We start from the raw sequence: 20,660 nt of genomic DNA, 5'->3' as shown, positions 1-20,660 counted from the left end.
GCTACGCTAAGCGGTCTCCGTAGTCTATGGATATTGCTATAAGGGTGTCACATGCGTGTTTCTATAGCACCTACCAACAACGCACACAGCTGAGTGCGAGCCTTATGCGCCGCCTCGTGTAGCGGAGTGAAGCCCCATCTGTCGGCGGCGTTCGGCGGCGTGCCGGCGCGCAGCAACAACGCAGCCAGCTCGAGATGCCCGTACGAGGCTGCGTTGTGCAGCGGCACTAGGCCTCCCTTGTCGCGCGCCGAGACCGCCGCGCCGGCTTCGAGGAGCGCCTCGGCGACTTCTAGGTTATTATACCCAGCTGGAAATAAAAGTAAACGTGAGAACCTGAATTTATGATGTCATCATCATCATCTTGTCAGCCCTTTATCGCCCACTGCTGAGCATTCTCTTATAATGTGGTGAGGCATAACAAAGGGCAAGTTAAAATTTACATATTTGTTACCGGTCCCATATTGGGATACCCTCCTCCAATTGAGGGGGGATTTAAATCTTCTCGAGGCAGGGTAGGGTTGGAGCCGGTGTAGCTTTATTTGACGTTCATAAGCGCATTGTAATATGCCTGCTTGAATAAACTATCTATTATCTTATCTTTAGGTATATGTACAGGTAGTTCTTTTTCAACCCCTAGCCATGTTGATGTAAATATATGATCATACTGAGAAACTATGACTAAGAAAATATATTCATGTCATATGACAAGGATGGTTATTCACTCATCCAATTTGTTTGTCCAATGTCATTTGTTTGTCCAATGTCTCACTCTCTCATTAAACAAAATGTGAGACGAAATACACAAACAAATTCGATATTAGGGTTGAAAAAATATGACACATTATTCATGAAAAGCCGATTTTAGTTACTGTATAACCCGCTAGATGTCGCTGTTACGTCCACGAAAATTCCTACTTCGCGGTGTTAAGATTTTTCTGCGAAACATGGGGTGGCGCGGTCTACATTGTATAATTACTCTGGTTTCCCTTCAAAACGAATAAATCTTTCGCCTTTTACTAAAGATCTCCGTAGAGGGGGACATTTGTGATACGCAGATGCGCGTATCTACACGTAGTATACGTATGTACACGTAAACCACGTAGTGGGAGTGTCATGACATAAACTGTAACACATTATAATCTGAGTTTGGTGTCTACTCCCCTCCTGGCACTCTGCCTATTTCACACTCAAATGAGTCTATAAGAATTTTTTGATGCCCTGCGGGCCTGCGCAAGCGGGGCTTATAAATTTAAAAAGAATAAAACAACCAGTATAAATACTTCACATGTTTCTTTGTTTTTTCCCCATTATAGCGGAAATTACTCATCTTCCTCGCGTTGTCCCGGCATTTTGCCACGGCTCATGGGAGCCTGGGGTCCGCTTGACAACTAATCCCAAGAACTGACGTAGGCTCTAGTTTTATAACGGAAATTACTAATAAAATAAATAAACCTAATTTGAAGAAAGCGGATCGAATCGATAATTTTTGCCAAAGGTATGGCGCCATCGTTCGAATAGAGTGCACCATACCTTTGCCCTACTGTCGAGTAGAAGGCGTTAATTTTTGATATTTAACACATATCAGTGAAAGAATAAGGATCAAAGTCAAATGGCGTTCTAACAGTTTTAATCTTCTGTAGAAAGATGGCAGTAAATTTACTGTACCTACATAATTTACCATGACAGTCTCTCTATACACTCTTTTCTCTTTGCCTGAAGGTAGAAGATTTCATTACTATAGTGTGTCAAAGGACTGTCTCATTTCAAACGTAGACAGAGAATCATACTATATTTGTCTTACACTAGTACCTAGTACTACCACCCAAAAAAAAAGGATAAGTAGTTTTTTTTATTCTTATTTACTGACAATTTGGTTTGACCAACTATATATCTAGTATGGATAGCGTAAATCTTACCAGCAAGGTGTAGAGGTGTGGAATTCCTTCCGTGGGAGTCTCTACAATTCACGTTCTGTGGCGTTATTAATTTCCTGAAACAAAAATGCCAGTTTATTTTAAAATTCATATTTGTGCAATAAGCACGTTTTTTGGCATTGCCTTTTTTAATCCCTTGTTCTATACGCAGCATCGATCAATGAACCGTATAGGCAGCAGGGCAGCACATGAACCGTCAGATTTGTGGCGCGAGGTGTAGTTTATGCTTTCGTTGTAGCCCACAAGATGGCAGAACTATGCACAAGAAAATGTACGAGAACGGTAGTTGGCAGCTCTTGCTTTGGCATGATGTGTTAATGTGTATATGTTTATGATTTCGATTCAAGCCACGAGATGGCAGATCCTCCAAGTCCTCCAACGCGCACGGCCCCTATATCCAAAGGCCAAAGGTATGGTGCGCCATTCATCGAAAAGATTGCACCATACCTTCAGGCTATTCTCGCCTAGATGGCGTTAATTTCAATATAATTACAAATTAACACATATCAGTGAAAGAATAAGGATCAAAGTCAAATGGCGTTCTAACAGTTTTAATCTTCTGTCAAAAGATGGCGGTGTATTTACTATGGCTACATAATTGACCATGACAGTAACTCTCTATAAAATCTATACTCTTTGATCAAATGTTCAATCAAGAATTTCTACAATTTTATACTAGATGTCGCTAGTAGTAGTTGGGGGGTGGTTTACATTACGTTATCGCAGGATACGTTATACTTACAAACTTCAAGGTGTCAAACGCGTTTTGGGCGTCAATTTCACCTATTAATTTTTTAAGACCCGTATATGTATTTCCTGAAATGTGTAACAGTATGTGGATTATCTGAAACATATTTATACACACCTAGCTCGCGCCAACTCGCCGCGCTTGGCCGCGTCGAGCAGCGCCGCGTCGCCGCGCAGCGCGTCGGCCGTGTCCGAGTCGCCGCTCCTTACTAGTTGTAAGGGCGTCAGTCCGTCACGATTCCGTCGGGTCGGGTCCGCGCCGTGCTGAAAACGAAACGGACCCTATTACTAAAGACATATGTAACTCCGTATAAGATGAAGATGAATAAAGTCTAAGGAAAAACGTGCCTCGACAATCAAGAAAAAGTCATTCTCGAATAGATGGCGCACACTCCTTTGGCCTATGCTCGGCTAGATGGCGTTGACAACACCGTGTCATATTTAACAATTTTAACACATAGGTATCAGTGAAAGAACATGGGTCGAAATGATATGAAAATATTAAATCATTTATCCATATATATATATATATATTTTTTTTTTTTGGCAGATGGCAGTATATTTACTGTGAATACTTACAAAATTTTCTATGACAGGCAAAGAGTAATGTATGACAGGACTAAAGTATGACTATACTATTTATTCTCTTTGTCATTACCATATTTGGACATATTATAACATGAGTGTAACATATGATCAATAGATGGCGTTAGTGGTCGCCGAATTTGATACGGAATCAGAATCAGAATCAGAATCAAGTATTTTATTCGTGATAAACTTAAAACTAAAATTACATACAAGAGTATAACTAAAAACTATAAATATTCAAAAACTTGGTAAGCGTTAAAGTTTACCACGAAATGGGCTCGCCTCAGCATAATACTGACCCGAAAGTCAGCGCTGATCTTCCGGCGAGACCATTTGTGGGTCACGATCGCAGCCGTACGACACGGCCCTATCATAAGCTGAACGCAGCCTTTGCAGCAGCGACGGGCGCCATCTTGTCTACTGTCTGTGGCAGCAGCAGTAGCTGAGAATGACATTTTGACAATGACAAAAATGGCCGTACCGTACAACGCGATAAAAATTTTTTTAACTTTCATTCGTATGAAATTAACTTTTATAACTATTAGGTGCAGACATACATGCAACAAAAGTGATAAATTCAAATACAACTTTGATACAACATAACGAAGTAAAGAGGTGAAGTTTACTTTGTCAATGTGAAAGTTTCCGCAGTTGACCATGAAGATCATGCTTTTACATAATTGAAAGTTTATACTGTACACTAGGGGAATTATATTAAAGGAAATAAATAACATAAGATAGCTACATAAAGATAACCACACGCGCAATTGCAATGTGGGACAGCGAAGAAAGAAATTACAACAACAGCACAACATGCGTTATGTATGCATACAGAGTACAGACGCATTGTGTGATCGTGAGGAAAGGACAGAAAAAACAGGTATACATTATTATTGATTAACTATTTGCTTGTAAAACATGTAACATATTCGGCTAAAATAAATTATATTAAAAGCAACTTGTGTCATGCCGTAATGCCTCCTGTGACTGCTGGTGTTGTAGTATAATACGGGATTTTCTATTGCTCACCGAAATGAAATCAATGTTGATACTTGGCATTGTATGAGTGATATTGTGTTCCCAGTAGTTATTAAGACCTAATGAGCAAGATATGTCATGGAACTCGTAGATGGACAACGTTCGCAGTTTCAACATCACTTTTATTGGACAGAGAGAATTTTATACGTAATTTTATCTTTCTATGCCTCAAGGGAAGTGCGTCACTGTAACTTTAAAATCAAGAACGTTACAAAATAACAGATATCTTCAGCTGTAGTATGAACAATGTCACTATTGACCGTCGTAGTGGTCGTATGAACGGTGACAAGTGGTAACGGTGACAAATCGTATGAACGGTGACAAGTGGTAACGGTGACAAGTCGTATGAACGGTGACAAGTGGTACCTTGAGCAGCAGCCGCACGATGTCCGCCTTGCCCTTGGCCGCGGCTTCGTGTAGCGGCGTGAACCGCCACAGGTCCGCCGCGTTCACGCCGGCGCCGCACGACACCAGCAGCTCGGTCACCTCGCAGTGCCCGTGTGAACACACGTTACACAGAGTATAGTATATGTCGCACTGTCAGTACAGCAGTGGTACCTTGAGCAGCAGCCGCACGATGTCCGCCTTGCCCTTGGCCGCGGCCTCGTGTAGCGGCGTGAACCGCCACAGGTCCGCCGCGTTCACGCCGGCGCCGCACGACACCAGCAGCTCGGTCACCTCGCAGTGCCCGTGTGAACACACGTTGTACAGAGTATAGTATATGTCGCACTGTCAGTACAGCAGTGGTACCTTGAGCAGCAGCCGCACGATGTCCGCCTTGCCCTTGGCCGCGGCCTCGTGTAGCGGCGTGAACCGCCACAGGTCCGCCGCGTTCACGCCGGCGCCGCACGACACCAGCAGCTCGGTCACCTCGTAGTGCCCGTGTGAGCACACGTTGTACAGAGTATAGTATATGTCGCACTGTCAGTACAGCAGTGGTACCTTGAGCAGCAGCCGCACGATGTCCGCCTTGCCCTTGGCCGCGGCTTCGTGTAGCGGCGTGAACCGCCACAGGTCCGCCGCGTTCACGCCGGCGCCGCACGACACCAGCAGCTCGGTCACCTACTAGTGCCCGTGTGAACACACGTTGTACAGAGTATAGTATATGTCGCACTGTCAGTACAGCAGTGGTACCTTGAGCAGCAGCCGCACGATGTCCGCCTTGCCCTTGGCCGCGGCCTCGTGTAGCGGCGTGAACCGCCACAGGTCCGCCGCGTTCACGCCGGCGCCGCACGACACCAGCAGCTCGGTCACCTCGTAGTGCCCGTGTGAGCACACGTTGTACAGAGTATAGTATATGTCGCACTGTCAGTACAGCAGTGGTACCTTGAGCAGCATCCGCACGATGTCCGCCTTGCCCTTGGCCGCGGCTTCGTGTAGCGGCGTGAACCGCCACAGGTCCGCCGCGTTCACGCCGGCGCCGCACGACACCAGCAGCTCGGTCACCTACTAGTGCCCGTGTGAACACACGTTGTACAGAGTATAGTATATGTCGCACTGTCAGTACAGCAGTGGTACCTTGAGCAGCAGCCGCACGATGTCCGCCTTGCCCTTGGCCGCGGCCTCGTGTAGCGGCGTGAACCGCCACAGGTCCGCCGCGTTCACGCCGGCGCCGCACGACACCAGCAGCTCGGTCACCTCGTAGTGCCCGTGTGAACACACGTTACACAGAGTATAGTATATGTCGCACTGTCAGTACAGCAATGGTACCTTGTGCAGTAGCCGCACTATGTCCGCCTTGCCCTTGGCCGCGGCTTCGTGTAGCGGCGTGAACCGCCACAGGTCCGCCGCGTTCACGCCGGCGCCGCACGACACCAGCAGCTCAGTCACCTCGCAGTGCCCGTGTGAACACACGTTGTACAGAGTATAGTATATGTCGCACTGTCAGTACAGCAGTGGTACCTTGAGCAGCAGCCGCACGATGTCCGCCTTGCCCTTGGCCGCGGCTTCGTGTAGCGGCGTGAACCGCCACAGGTCCGCCGCGTTCACGCCGGCGCCGCACGACACCAGCAGCTCGGTCACCTCGCAGTGCCCGTGTGAACACACGTTGTACAGAGTATAGTATATGTCGCACTGTCAGTACAGCAGTGGTACCTTGAGCAGCAGCCGCACGATGTCCGCCTTGCCCTTGGCCGCGGCTTCGTGTAGCGGCGTGAACCGCCACAGGTCCGCCGCGTTCACGCCGGCGCCGCACGACACCAGCAGCTCGGTCACCTCGCAGTGCCCGTGTGAACACACGTTGTACAGAGTATAGTATATGTCGCACTGTCAGTACAGCAGTGGTACCTTGAGCAGCAGCCGCACGATGTCCGCCTTGCCCTTGGCCGCGGCTTCGTGTAGCGGCGTGAACCGCCACAGGTCCGCCGCGTTCACGCCGGCGCCGCACGACACCAGCAGCTCGGTCACCTCGCAGTGCCCGTGTGAACACACGTTGTACAGAGTATAGTATATGTCGCACTGTCAGTACAGCAGTGGTACCTTGAGCAGCAGCCGCACGATGTCCGCCTTGCCCTTGGCCGCGGCTTCGTGTAGCGGCGTGAACCGCCACAGGTCCGCCGCGTTCACGCCGGCGCCGCACGACACCAGCAGCTCGGTCACCTACTAGTGCCCGTGTGAACACACGTTGTACAGAGTATAGTATATGTCGCACTGTCAGTACAGCAGTGGTACCTTGAGCAGCAGCCGCACGATGTCCGCCTTGCCCTTGGCCGCGGCCTCGTGTAGCGGCGTGAACCGCCACAGGTCCGCCGCGTTCACGCCGGCGCCGCACGACACCAGCAGCTCGGTCACCTACTAGTGCCCGTGTGAACACACGTTGTACAGAGTATAGTATATGTCGCACTGTCAGTACAGCAGTGGTACCTTGAGCAGCAGCCGCACGATGTCCGCCTTGCCCTTGGCCGCGGCCTCGTGTAGCGGCGTGAACCGCCACAGGTCCGCCGCGTTCACGCCGGCGCCGCACGACACCAGCAGCTCGGTCACCTACTAGTGCCCGTGTGAACACACGTTGTACAGAGTATAGTATATGTCGCACTGTCAGTACAGCAGTGATACCTTGAGCAGCAGCCGCACGATGTCCGCCTTGCCCTTGGCCGCGGCCTCGTGTAGCGGCGTGAACCGCCACAGGTCCGCCGCGTTCACGCCGGCGCCGCACGACACCAGCAGCTCGGTCACCTCGCAGTGCCCGTGTGAACACACGTTGTACAGAGTATAGTATATGTCGCACTGTCAGTACAGCAGTGATACCTTGAGCAGCAGCCGCACGATGTCCGCCTTGCCCTTGGCCGCGGCCTCGTGTAGCGGCGTGAACCGCCACAGGTCCGCCGCGTTCACGCCGGCGCCGCACGACACCAGCAGCTCGGTCACCTCGCAGTGCCCGTGTGAACACACGTTGTACAGAGTATAGTATATGTCGCACTGTCAGTACAGCAGTGATACCTTGAGCAGCAGCCGCACGATGTCCGCCTTGCCCTTGGCCGCGGCCTCGTGTAGCGGCGTGAACCGCCACAGGTCCGCCGCGTTCACGCCGGCGCCGCACGACACCAGCAGCTCGGTCACCTCGCAGTGCCCGTGTGAACACACGTTGTACAGAGTATAGTATATGTCGCACTGTCAGTACAGCAGTGGTACCTTGAGCAGCAGCCGCACGATGTCCGCCTTGCCCTTGGCCGCGGCCTCGTGTAGCGGCGTGAACCGCCACAGGTCCGCCGCGTTCACGCCGGCGCCGCACGACACCAGCAGCTCGGTCACCTCGCAGTGCCCGTGTGAACACGCGTTACACAGAGTATAGTATATGTCGCACTGTCAGTACAGCAGTGGTACCTTGAGCAGCAGCCGCACGATGTCCGCCTTGCCCTTGGCCGCGGCCTCGTGTAGCGGCGTGAACCGCCACAGGTCCGCCGCGTTCACGCCGGCGCCGCACGACACCAGCAGCTCGGTCACCTCGTAGTGCCCGTACGAACACGCGTTGTGGAGGGGGACGAGACCGCTGAAATATATGTTCATAAGTGCTTCATAAGTCAGAAACCCGCATGTGACACCCTTAATATAGCAACATCCATAGATTACGAAAACCACTTAGCGTTGCTTGTTAGTCTCCATAGGCTACGGTGGCCAAAGTCGAGAAAAAAACCGCATAAAAATTTAATTTAGCGCGGAGCAAGTACCAGGGCCTCATGAGTTACGAGAATGCGTCGTTGACCAACCCGCCGGGGCGCGGGGTGCGTACGAGTATGAAGGTATCGCAGCTGTTCGCGTATCTAAGTGTAAGGCCTGAGTGGACGCTCGAAGCGGAGCGTTCGGCGGGGCGTGCAGCGTGGCGTCGGGCTCACAAGTGATTTGAGCAGCGTGCACTAAGACCGCTCCTATATGTTTGCATTAGTTTAACATGCACGCCGCACGCCCCGCCGCGCTGCTGCACGCCCAACTCGAGAGTCCACTCAGGCCTTACACTTAGCTGTATACTTTTGGTTTGTTGGCCTATATGATTCTACTAGTTTAAAGTATTTTATTTTCGTGTAACAGATGTACACATTTTTATAAGTAGACCTTACAAACTAGGGAGTTAGTAGGTACAACAAAAATCTATTGCCCTTAACTTAAGTGACTTTTTATGAATTCCTTAGCGCTCACCCCTTGTCTTTCGCGTGGACGTCGGCGCCTCTTTGTAATAGTAGTTGAGCAAGTGGTAACCTGTTGTACCTGCAAGGAGACATATTTTTAATGATTAACAAAATCCACAATATTAGACATCTCCCAAACAAACACACCACTATGCCCACCTATAACGACAGCACAAGAACTACCCCAACTGGTTTTCTCGGCGCGAGCGCAGCGTGCAGTACGCGAAGCACGGCCGTCGTGAGCGCTGCTCGCACTGTTAGTGCTTGAGAAAGGAGACCTAGGCTCTCCGAAACATGTCGCGCGTCTAAAAACAAGTGAGTCTAAACCATAAAATTATTCAATATTAGACACCTCGGTAGGATGAAAAAAAAAACAACGGATTGGCACTCCGGGAGTGCCGGCAGAAGTAAAAACTCAATGACATTGTAACAGTTTTTCGATCAGGTCACGTGTCCGTCTTACGAATTTTCAATCTGTCGAATCTGTCGGTCGCGTGACCTGTCGCGAGTTTAACATTTTTTCCCCACCTCAAAAAGCGCACAGCGCCGCTAAAGAAGTTTTCACTTAAAAAAAAAATCTATTGCGGAATTTAGAACGATTTTTGTTGATTAACATTTTTTGCATGTATGGCTTGATTATCCGTCTGTAGGGGTTGCCTTTAGTATATCCATCTCAGTCTGTCTGTGTGTACGCACCCGGCCGCGAAGTGTAGCGGGGTGGAGTGTCGTCCGTCCACGTCCCGGCAGTTGACGAGCCGCGGCCGCGCGTCCAGCGCCGCCCGCGCCGCTTCCAGCAGGCAGAGGGCAGCCGCGTTTGCGCATGCGTCTGTAGGGGTTGCCTTTAGTATATCCATCTCAGTCTGTCTGTGTGTACGCACCCGGCCGCGAAGTGTAGCGGGGTGGAGTGTCGGCCGTCCACGTCCCGGCAGTTGACGAGCCGCGGCCGCGCGTCCAGCGCCGCCCGCGCCGCTTCCAGCAGGCAGAGGGCAGCCGCGTTTGCGCATGCGTCTGTAGGGGTTGCCTTTAGTATATCCATCTCAGTCTGTCTGTGTGTACGCACCCGGCCGCGAAGTGTAGCGGGGTGGAGTGTCGGCCGTCCACGTCCCGGCAGTTGACGAGCCGCGGCCGCGCGTCCAGCGCCGCCCGCGCCGCTTCCAGCAGGCAGAGGGCAGCCGCGTTTGCGCATGCGTCTGTAGGGGTTGCCTTTAGTATATCCATCTCAGTCTGTCTGTGTGTACGCACCCGGCCGCGAAGTGTAGCGGGGTGGAGTGTCGGCCGTCCACGTCCCGGCAGTTGACGAGCCGCGGCCGCGCGTCCAGCGCCGCCCGCGCCGCTTCCAGCAGGCAGAGGGCAGCCGCGTTTGCGCATGCGTCTGTAGGGGTTGCCTTTAGTATATCCATCTCAGTCTGTCTGTGTGTACGCACCCGGCCGCGAAGTGTAGCGGGGTGGAGTGTCGGCCGTCCACGTCCCGGCAGTTGACGAGCCGCGGCCGCGCGTCCAGCGCCGCCCGCGCCGCTTCCAGCAGGCAGAGGGCAGCCGCGTTTGCGCATGCGTCTGTAGGGGTTGCCTTTAGTATATCCATCTCAGTCTGTCTGTGTGTACGCACCCGGCCGCGAAGTGTAGCGGGGTGGAGTGTCGGCCGTCCACGTCCCGGCAGTTGACGAGCCGCGGCCGCGCGTCCAGCGCCGCCCGCGCCGCTTCCAGCAGGCAGAGGGCAGCCGCGTTTGCGCATGCGTCTGTAGGGGTTGCCTTTAGTATATCCATCTCAGTCTGTCTGTGTGTACGCACCCGGCCGCGAAGTGTAGCGGGGTGGAGTGTCGGCCGTCCACGTCCCGGCAGTTGACGAGCCGCGGCCGCGCGTCCAGCGCCGCCCGCGCCGCTTCCACGTCGCCGGTCCGCGCCGCTTCCAGGAGACGAAGGGCCGCCGCGTTTGCGCATGCGTCTGCAAATCATATTAGTCACTAGTACTTCGCCCCGAACTGAGAACTGGCGGTTCGCCATAAATATCAATTGAATGCAGTCGTCAAAGGATCGAAAACCGCGTACGATTTATTGCAAGGTCTGTGAAGCCCTTAACTGATACTGTATCTGTGGTAAGCCGAAATATTTCCTGTCAAATGTCAAATACCTATATTATGTTTATTTTATTTTATTTTTATCTTGCTAATTATTTCAAAATGGTAAATTTAAAAACGATATCATAAAAGTGTAAGCCGAGCACTTTCATTTGATACCAAACTCGACCATACTTTCTTGCAAATAAAATGACCAGAATAGCAAGACACCTCACAAACAGCTTTTTGGCCTTCTAAGCTCTTCTAGCTCAATAACCCCTTGATCGAGCCTGCTCATAATTTAATGACTAAAATATAATGCCCTCGACTACACATTTACCCAATTTCATTTAAATTAGAACAAATTTACGTAAGTTATTGTGTATCAAACTATTTTCTGACAGTTCAGCTTAAAAACATCGAAATGCCGGGACGTGCCGCTAGCCAGCCGCGTGTTCAAAGTTGAATGTAAGAACTTCGCTTCGCTTCGCTCGCTCGTTCGATTACAGTAATTAATAGGATGTTGAAAATGTTGTTGTATAGGTGTTGTAAGGTCAGCTGCCTAGGAAACGCTTTGTGTCTCTCTATCACTCTTCCATATTAGTGCGACAGTGACAGTTGCGTTTCGATCGTTACGGAGCGTAAGCGATTGGCACTTTGGCTCCGCGGTCTGATTCTATTACGTCAAATCGATAGTTATTGAGTATTTTTGATCATGATTCAGAAGTAATTGTCAAATTTACAAATAAAATCAAAAATGTAGTGAGTGGTAGTGCCACAGGTTTTTTTTTTGTGTAACGGGCAGACAAATCGCCTTATGGAAAGCGACAACCGTTGTCCATTAACACCCGTGAACAGAGGAGTTGCAAGTGCGTTGCCTGCCTTTAAGATGGCTGCTCTTTTTTTGAAGGTTTATGGTCCGGAAATATCGTAGGCGACAGTTGGTTCCACAGTTTAACTGTGTGATTTAGAAAGTAATGAATAAACTCGATTAATTGACGACAAATACAGTCAGCAGCAGAAGTTGCTAAGCGGGCCAGGTGTTCAAAATGATCTTGACGCGACTTTATTCTTTTGAACAGCTCGCCCGTTTAGTAATTTCTGGTGTTGACTGTACATAACCTGAGGGTGTATCCTCACCCATGGGCGCGGGGTAGCTGGGCTCCTGCGCGTGCGCGCCGCACGCCAGCAGCAGCCGGCACGCCGCCGCCGCGTCCGCGCGCGCCGCCAGCGACAGCGCGCTCAGCCCGCGCCCGTCCAGCGAGTTCACCTTCGCACCTGCACAACTCACACCTGAGTGGACGCTCGAGTTGGGCGTGCAGCGGGGCGGGGCGTGCGGCGTGCATGTTAAACAAATGCAAGCGTATAGGAGCGGCCTTAGTGCACGCTGCTCACGTCACGCGTGAGCCCACAGCCACGCTGCACGCCCCGCCGAACGCTCCGCTTCGAGCGTCTACTCAGGCCTTACACTAAGCCATGAATAGAGAGTGGGAAGGGGGGGGATTACCGAACGGGATGGTCTTATGGAACTTTCAGTAGGAGTAGCAGAGAAAGAGCTATTATCATTAACGTATATCTCCGTATAACCGTAGAATTACAACGCATTTCCGTTTCCTATTTTATTTAGTTTCTTAATCTTATATTAATATAACTTTAAGTTTACACATGTGGTGTGTGCCTATAATTAGCTGTGCAATAAACTTAAGACACCTATCGAATGTATCTATACCTAACAATGTATCATTGTAACCGCTGTTGGCAGACCTATTAAATAAAATAAAATAAAATAAATCTCAGGATGGGCCGAACGGGCACTAAAAATGGTACTAGTTCAGCGGTGTCACTCACGAATTCGAGCCATTCGTGCAGTCTAACGCAACTAGTTGCGACCAATCGCGCGCGTGTTGCGAACTCGTCAACCAATCCCGTTGTAGCGGTGTCACACCGCTGTACTGGCTCCATTCTTATTGCCTGTAAAGCTTTGGATTCCTCCGAAAACGGTGCCGTCATATTACGGCCGCTATATAGCGTTGACTGACGTCACTAGAACGTTGTCTATGTAAACAAGATGGCGCGGTTTCCTAGACGGCGTTACGTTACGTTGATTGCCAACGTAACGTAAGATGACGGCCGTCATGACGGTGTCGATAGTTTCGTGAACGTTTTATTAGATAGCGGTGACGCCATTTTGGAATAAATGACACGAGATTTGAATAAGTGATTCCGTACTACGATTATTTTCCTCTTCTGATGATATTTCATCCTCCAAGTAAATTATAGATGATCAAGCAAATCTTGTCAGTAGGAAAAGGCGCGAAATTCAAATTTTCTATGGGACGTTATCCCATCGCGCCTACATTTTTCAAATTTGCCGCTTTGACCTTGATGGATGACGGTGTGTTATGACGCCGTGGTACTTTCCACATGTCGCCACCGTAAAGACGGCCGTCTTTTGCTGCCGCTATATGACGGCCGTCATATGACGGCACCGTTTTCGGAGGAATCCAAAGCTTTAGGCCAGCACTGAGATATACGAGGGGCGTTCAATATATAATGAGAATGAGATGCAAACTCTTTAAATATTAGGAAAGTAAATACTGGCCGGTAAAGCTTATCTACCTAGCTGATTGCCATGAAAAAAAAAACTAACTGTTTTTTGTTTAAAAAAAAAATACGGCGATTTCTTTGCGATGCTGTTGAGTACGTTAGCGAAAATGGAGAAAATTGAACTGCGCGCCGTTATTAAATACTTGTGTTTGAAAAATTTTTCTACGGACCAAGTCAATTTAGATTTACGGGACACTTTAAGGTCTAATGCTCCTCCGTATTCGACAGTCGCACGTTGGTGCGCCGAATTTAGACGTGGAAGAACATCGACCATGGATGACCCCCGCTCCGGACGCCCTACTACAGCAGTAACTGAAGAAATTGTGAAAAAAGTCGAAAACTTAGTTTTGGCGGATCGTCGTGTCACGGTTCGTTTTATTGCTGAAAATGTAAAGATTTCAACGGGGAGCGTGCATAATATTTTACATGAACGCTTGGGTATGAAAAAGGTATTAGCGCGTTGGGTACCCAGAATGCTTACTGACACGCAAAAACAAACTAGAGTCGAGATTTGTCAAGAAGCTTTGGACCTGATACAGCAAGACCGGGAACTTTTTTTGGCGCGATTTATAACAATGGACGAAACATGGCTCCATCATTACGACCCTGAAACGAAACTGCAGTCTATGACATGGAAAAGGCCATCATCTCCAACTCCGAAGAAATTCAAGGTGGGCCCATCTGCCGATAAGGTCATGGGCTCTGTTTTTTGGGATGGTAAAGGGGTCGTAGTGATTGAGTATCTCGAGCATGGAGCCACTATTACGGGCTCTTTATATGCCAAACAAATAGCAACATTGCGCAATGAGATCCGTGAAAAACGGCGAGGTAAACTCTCGAAAATTGTGTTGTTCCATCAGGACAATGCACCGGCACACAAGTCCGCCGTTGCAATGGCTGCAATACATGATGCTGGGTTCGATATCCTTAAGCATCCTCCGTATTCACCAGACCTCGCCCCTAGTGATTTCTACCTATTTCCGAGATTGAAGAAATACCTAAGAGGCAAGAAATTTGAAGACGACGACGCGGTAGTCGCTGCAGTACAAGATTTTTTAAGTACTCAAGATAAAACCTTTTTTAGAAATGGAATATTAAGTTTAGAAAAAAGATATACTAAGTGTATTATGCTAAAAGGTGACTATGTCGAAAAATAAAATAACTTTTAATAAAAGTTGTATATAACATACTCATTCTCACTTTTTATTGAACGCCCCTCGTACGTCAATACAAATTGAAATAATTTATTGAGAAACAGTGGTTGCTCAATGGCTATAATATATTATTTAACTCACTTTTCCTTTCTGCCTATTAACCTTTTAACCGCCGTAGACTGATATATGTATAAGACATACAAAATCGGGCTCATTTCGCCGCTGTCTGGTAAATAAAACAAAACTGCGTGGAACTTCGTTCCCCCCGGCGACACGAGCACGCTCGATGACGTATTCTACGGCGGTTAAAAGGTTAAATCTATTAAAAACAGGTCACTCACGTATTTTAAGTCGAAAACGCTCGACATGTTTCACTCCGTACCGAGGAGCATCATCGGGAGCTTGCGTTTACGGTGACGACCGCGTTTGCGTTTACGGTTTTTTTTAATCTTCCTTCCTGCCTACTTCTAAAAAGTCCTAAGCGACGTACAAGTATTTTGTTGCCCATCGTTATGGTGAGTAATTAAAGGTCTCTTACCGTGCCTTAATAGGAGGTCCATGGCGTCTAAATGTGAATGCTCCGTGGCTATGTGCAGCGGCGTCTGCCCCTCCTTGTTTTTCTCGTTCACTCGGGCGCCTTTTCTTATTAACATTTCCATCACCTGTAAAAATCACTACATAGTAAATAAAGAAATAAATAAATATTGGGGGACATCCTACACTGATCAACCTAGCCCCAAACTAAGCAAAGCTTCTACTATGGGCGCGAGGCGACGATATACATACTTATATAGATAAATACATACTTATATACATAGAAAACACCCAAGACTCAGGAACAAAAATATCTGTGTAAAACAAATACGCTTCCCGCTGTCTGTCTGTCCCTATGTATGCTTAGATCTTGAACTACGCAACGGATTGTGATGCGGTTTTTTAAAATAGAGCGATTCAAGAGGAAGGTTTATGTGTAATTTGTTAACCCGTGCGAAGCCGGGGCGAGTCGCTAGTGTCAAATATAAATCATTTTGTCCAGCATAGGGCGATAAAGGGCTGATATGATGATGATTAAACACATTACAAAATTGAGATTCTTTTGTTTTTATTTTAAACGTTAATATAAGTCAGTTTCGGGATGGAACGGATAGCTTCTCCTATTCAAGAAAAACCTATTTTCTTATAAGATTTCTGTCTTATTGTATTCTGTCTATGTTTGAAATGAGAGAGTCATTTGACAAACTATAAAAGACAAGAAATGTCCAGCGTCCGTTAACTATATTAAGACATTTTGAACTGTCTAAGGTAATTTTTGATTTTGTTATGTGTTTTAATAGTTTTTAAGTTTTTGGTGTATTTTTAAGTGATTAAGGATAGGTTTGTATTTTCTACTGATGTAATTATATGTTTGAGCTGATGCCCGTGTCGGCAATGATTCAAATAAATGAAAAAAAAAAGACTATAAGTCATTGAATATAGCTGGTCAACCAAATCTTGTCAGTAAAAAAAGGCGCGAAATTCAAATTTGGGACGATATCCCATCGCGCCTACATTTTTCAAATTTGCCGCCTTTTTCTACTGACAAGATCTGGTTGACCTAGTTATGTTATTGTAAGGCCTGAGTGGACGCTCTTGTTGGGCGTGCAGCGGGGCGGGGCGTGCGGTGTGCATGTTAAACTAATGCAAGCGTATAGGAACGGCCTTAGTGCACGCTGCTCAAATTACTCCTGATCCCGACGCCACGCTGCACGCCCCGCCGAACGCTCCGCTTCGAGCGTCCACTCAGGCCTTAAGCTTTGGATTCCTCCGAAAACGGTGCCGTCATATTACGGCCGCTATATAGCGTTGACTGACGTCACTAGAACGTTGTTTATGTAAACAAGATGGCGCGGTTTTCTAGACGGCGTTACGTTACGTTGATTGTCAACGTAAAGCTTTGGATTCCTCCGAAAACGGTGCCGTCATATTACGGCCGCTATATAGCGCTGACTGACGTCACTAGAACGTTGTCTATGTAAACAAGATGGCGCGGTTTCCTAGACGGCGTTACGTTACGTTGATTGTCAACGTAACGTAAGATGACGGCCGTCATGACCTTGTCGATAGTTTCGTGAGCGTTTTATTAGATAGCGGTGACGCCATTTTGAATAAATGACACGAGATTTGAATAAATGATTCCGTACTACGATTATTTTCCTCTTCTGATGATATTTCATCCTCCAAGTAAATTATAGATGATCAAGCAAATCTTGTCAGTAGGAAAAGGCGCGAAATTCAAATTTTCTATGGGACGCTATCCCATCGCGCCTACATTTTTCAAATTTGCCGCTTTGACCTTGGTGGATGACGGTGTGTTATGACGCCGTGGTACTTTCCACATGTCGCCACCGTACACCGTTGACAATCAACGTAACGTAACGCCGTCTAGGAAACCGCGCCATCTTGTTTACATAGACAACGTTCTAGTGACGTCAGTCAACGCTATATGACGGCCGTCATATGACGGCACCGTTTTCGGAGGAATCCAAAGCTTTACGTAAGATGACGGCCGTCATGACCTTGTCGATAGTTTCGTGAGCGTTTTATTAGATAGCGGTGACGCCATTTTGAATAAATGACACGAGATTTGAATAAATGATTCCGTACTACGATTATTTTCCTCTTCTGATGATATTTCATCCTCCAAGTAAATTATAGATGATCAAGCAAATCTTGTCAGTAGGAAAAGGCGCGAAATTCAAATTTTCTATGGGACGCTATCCCATCGCGCCTACATTTTTCAAATTTGCCGCTTTGACCTTGGTGGATGACGGTGTGTTATGACGCCGTGGTACTTTCCACATGTCGCCACCGTACACCGTTGACAATCAACGTAACGTAACGCCGTCTAGGAAACCGCGCCATCTTGTTTACATAGACAACGTTCTAGTGACGTCAGTCAACGCTATATGACGGCCGTCATATGACGGCACCGTTTTCGGAGGAATCCAAAGCTTTACGTAAGATGACGGCCGTCATGACCTTGTCGATAGTTTCGTGAACGTTTTATTAGATAGCGGTGACGCCATTTTGAATAAATGACACGAGATTTGAATAAATGATTCCGTACTACGATTATTTTCCTCTTCTGATGATATTTCATCCTCTAAGTAAATTATAGATGATCAAGCAAATCTTGCCAGTAGGAAAAGGCGCGAAATTCAAATTTTCTATGGGACGTTATCCCATCGCGCCTACATTTTTCAAATTTGCCGCTTTGACCTTGGTGGATGACGGTGTGTCATGACGCCGTGGTACTTTCCACATGTCGCCACCGTAAAGACGGCCGTCATATGACGGCACCGTTTTCGGAGGAATCCAAAGCTTTACACTTAGTTTAAGGCCTGAGTGGACGCTCGGAGCGGAGCGTTCGGCGGGGCGTGCAGCGTGGCTGTGGGCTCACGCGTAATGTGAGCAGCGTGCTCTAAGGCCGCTCCTATACGCTTGCATTAGTTTAACATGCACGCCGCACGCCCAACTCGAGCGTCCACTAAGGCCTTACACTTAGAGAGCATAGAGTAGATAGTGACCTGTTTCCGCTTGGGGTAGACGCTGGCGGCGGCGGCGTGCAGCGGGCGGTCGCCGCTGGCCGCGTGCTGGAAGTTGGCGAGCGCCTCCGCCGCGCCGGCCGCGCCCCCGGCCGCCGGGCTCGACGGGGAACCCTCCGGGTTTATCTACAAAGTATCACGAACCTTATCGTCATAATATACAATGACTCGTCTCAAAATGTTATCTATCTAATACCTTTAAACGAGCAATTCTTGTTATATATATATATATATTTCGGGGATCTCGGAAACGGCTCTAACGAGTTCGATGAAATTTGCTATATGGGGGTTTTTGGGGGCGAAAAATCGATCTAGCTAGGTCTTATCTCTGGGAAAACGCGCATTTTCGGGTTTTTTTATGTTTTCCGAGCGAAGCTCGGTCACCCAGATATTTATACCATAACTGAGTTTTTTTTTTAATTCGCGAAATCCATAGACCTCATTGATCTCACCCTGAAGCATTTTACCATAAAATGGCTCACATACGATATATTTTCCTAACAGTGATAACAGATATTACATCGTGAGGAAACTGGACTAATCCCAATAAGGCCTAGTTTCCCTGGGTTGGAAGGTCAGATGGCAGTCGCTTTCGTAAGAAAGCGTACCTACGCCAATTTTCGGGATTAGTTGTCAAGCGGACCCTAGGCTTCCATGAGCCGTGGCAAAATACCGGTACAACGCGAGGAAGATGATGAGTGATAACAAATATTAACAAACAATCTCAGAATTGTATAAGAAAGGGTGTAAAAAACTTACAGGTGGGTTGTTGAGTGATGATAACTGTTTTTTGACTCTGGCCGGCTCCGCCAAACGACACGCCTCTAGCAAGCAGTGCCCTCTATACTCGACTGAAAAAATAAATACATAGCCAACTATGGTAGTATTGGTAATGAAAAAAGCAATGCAACTGTCAACTTCTTTGTCTATGAATTTCTAGAAATTCATACATTATGCTGTTTTTTGCGTAATGGTACGGAACGCTTCGTGCGCGAGTCAGACTCGCACTTAGCCGGTTTTTTATTTTGTATTATGAAAGTTGGGTCCTTCGTTGGACCGTTTTAATTATCAAAGATTAGTATGCTGATTATCCTCCTAAGGCCCAGCCATACATACAACCGAAAAATCCAAAATTTGCCACCTAAATTGTAAAATTGAACGAAACAAAGCAAAAGCGACTCTGTTCCAATTGAACATGGTTTAAATTACATCGAACTGAATAGCTACTATAGGTAGGACCTTGGGCCTTAGGAGGTTAAGTCACAGGGCGGACACGCCATACATCAAAAATCATTTGCGTTTATATGTGTGGGTAAGTCGCTATACTGAGAGGACGCCAGAAGTCCGCCAGAAGTCCGCCAGAAGTCAGTCGCGGGGCGAGGTAATGCAAGTCGGGGCGGGGCGGTGCGTGGCCGTTCTGTATGATAATACTATTACTTATTCTGTGGGTAAGTATAAATACTCACACGCTAGCCTCTCCTGTAGTTCCCTGGTGGGCGCTACATCTAAAGCAGATTTCCCGTGGCAGTTCAGTAGGGTAGGGTCAGCGCCTTCGCTGAGTAGGAGCGAGCATACCTGGAAACAATGTAACATGGATGTAATCACTATCACTACATTTATAGTATAAAACAAAGTCGCTTTCCTGTCTGTCTGTCTGTATGCTTAGATCTTTAAACTACGCAACGGATGTTGATGGGGTTTTTTTTAATTGATAAAGTGATTCAAGAGGAAGGTTTATGTATAATTTGTTAACCCGTGCGAAGCCGGGGCGGGTCGCTAGTAAATAAATAATCTGTGGTCCTAGTGAAAAAAGGGTACAAGTCACGGGCAGCGCAGGTATAAAAGGGTGTAAGTTCCACATAACACTTATGCCCTGTTAGACCTAAGCTGCGCGAGATTTGTACCCCTTTTCACTTCATAGTGTACTCTACGTCTTCTCGACACTAGATGTCGCTACTAGCCTCTAGCCGCGCCTTGCTGGCAGCTTCGTGTAGCGGTGTGAAGGCCCAGAGATCTGTAGCGTTGACATCGGCTCCTGCTCGGACTAGCAGCTCCATATCATAGTGTACTCTACGTCTACTCGACACTAGATGTCGCTACTGACCTCTAGCCGCGCCTTGCTGGCAGCTTCGGGTAGCGGTGTGAAGGCCCAGAGATCTGTAGCGTTGACATCGGCTCCTGCTCGGACTAGCAGCTCCGTCTCAAAGTCTACTTGACACTAGATGTCGCTACTAACCTCTAGCCGCGCCTTGCTGGCAGCTTCGGGTAGCGGTGTGAAGGCCCAGAGATCTGTAGCGTTGACATCGGCTCCAGCTCGGACTAGCAGCTCCGT

At 48.1% G+C, this 20,660-nt stretch overlaps 1 protein-coding gene and 1 non-coding gene across 2 annotated transcripts in view; one reads left to right on the top strand and one right to left on the bottom strand.

The window, feature by feature from the left end:
* Window positions 1–20,660, bottom strand: part of LOC134659709 (poly [ADP-ribose] polymerase tankyrase) — a 35,434-nt gene that overhangs the window by 9,378 nt on the left and 5,396 nt on the right. The window contains exons 6-16 of the mRNA XM_063515401.1: window positions 19,795–19,903; window positions 19,088–19,179; window positions 18,311–18,454; window positions 15,283–15,406; window positions 12,124–12,261; window positions 10,718–10,871; window positions 8,940–9,008; window positions 8,130–8,295; window positions 2,800–2,945; window positions 1,917–1,990; window positions 75–307 (exon numbers count right to left, since the gene is read on the bottom strand). Of these exons, the coding sequence (XP_063371471.1) occupies window positions 75–307; window positions 1,917–1,990; window positions 2,800–2,945; window positions 8,130–8,295; window positions 8,940–9,008; window positions 10,718–10,871; window positions 12,124–12,261; window positions 15,283–15,406; window positions 18,311–18,454; window positions 19,088–19,179; window positions 19,795–19,903 (1,449 nt within the window). The remainder of the gene's footprint in view (window positions 1–74; window positions 308–1,916; window positions 1,991–2,799; window positions 2,946–8,129; window positions 8,296–8,939; window positions 9,009–10,717; window positions 10,872–12,123; window positions 12,262–15,282; window positions 15,407–18,310; window positions 18,455–19,087; window positions 19,180–19,794; window positions 19,904–20,660) is intronic.
* Window positions 977–1,048, top strand: LOC134659907 (U5 spliceosomal RNA). Its single transcript, XR_010097836.1, has one exon. It is a non-coding gene; the product is annotated as a U5 spliceosomal RNA (small nuclear RNA).

Source organism: Cydia amplana, chromosome 25 (assembly GCF_948474715.1).
Source record: "Cydia amplana chromosome 25, ilCydAmpl1.1, whole genome shotgun sequence".
In the NCBI taxonomy this organism is placed as follows: domain Eukaryota; kingdom Metazoa; phylum Arthropoda; class Insecta; order Lepidoptera; family Tortricidae; genus Cydia; species Cydia amplana.
The sequence above is the reverse complement of the archived record's forward strand: the minus strand, read 5'-3'. Positions and strand labels throughout refer to the sequence as shown.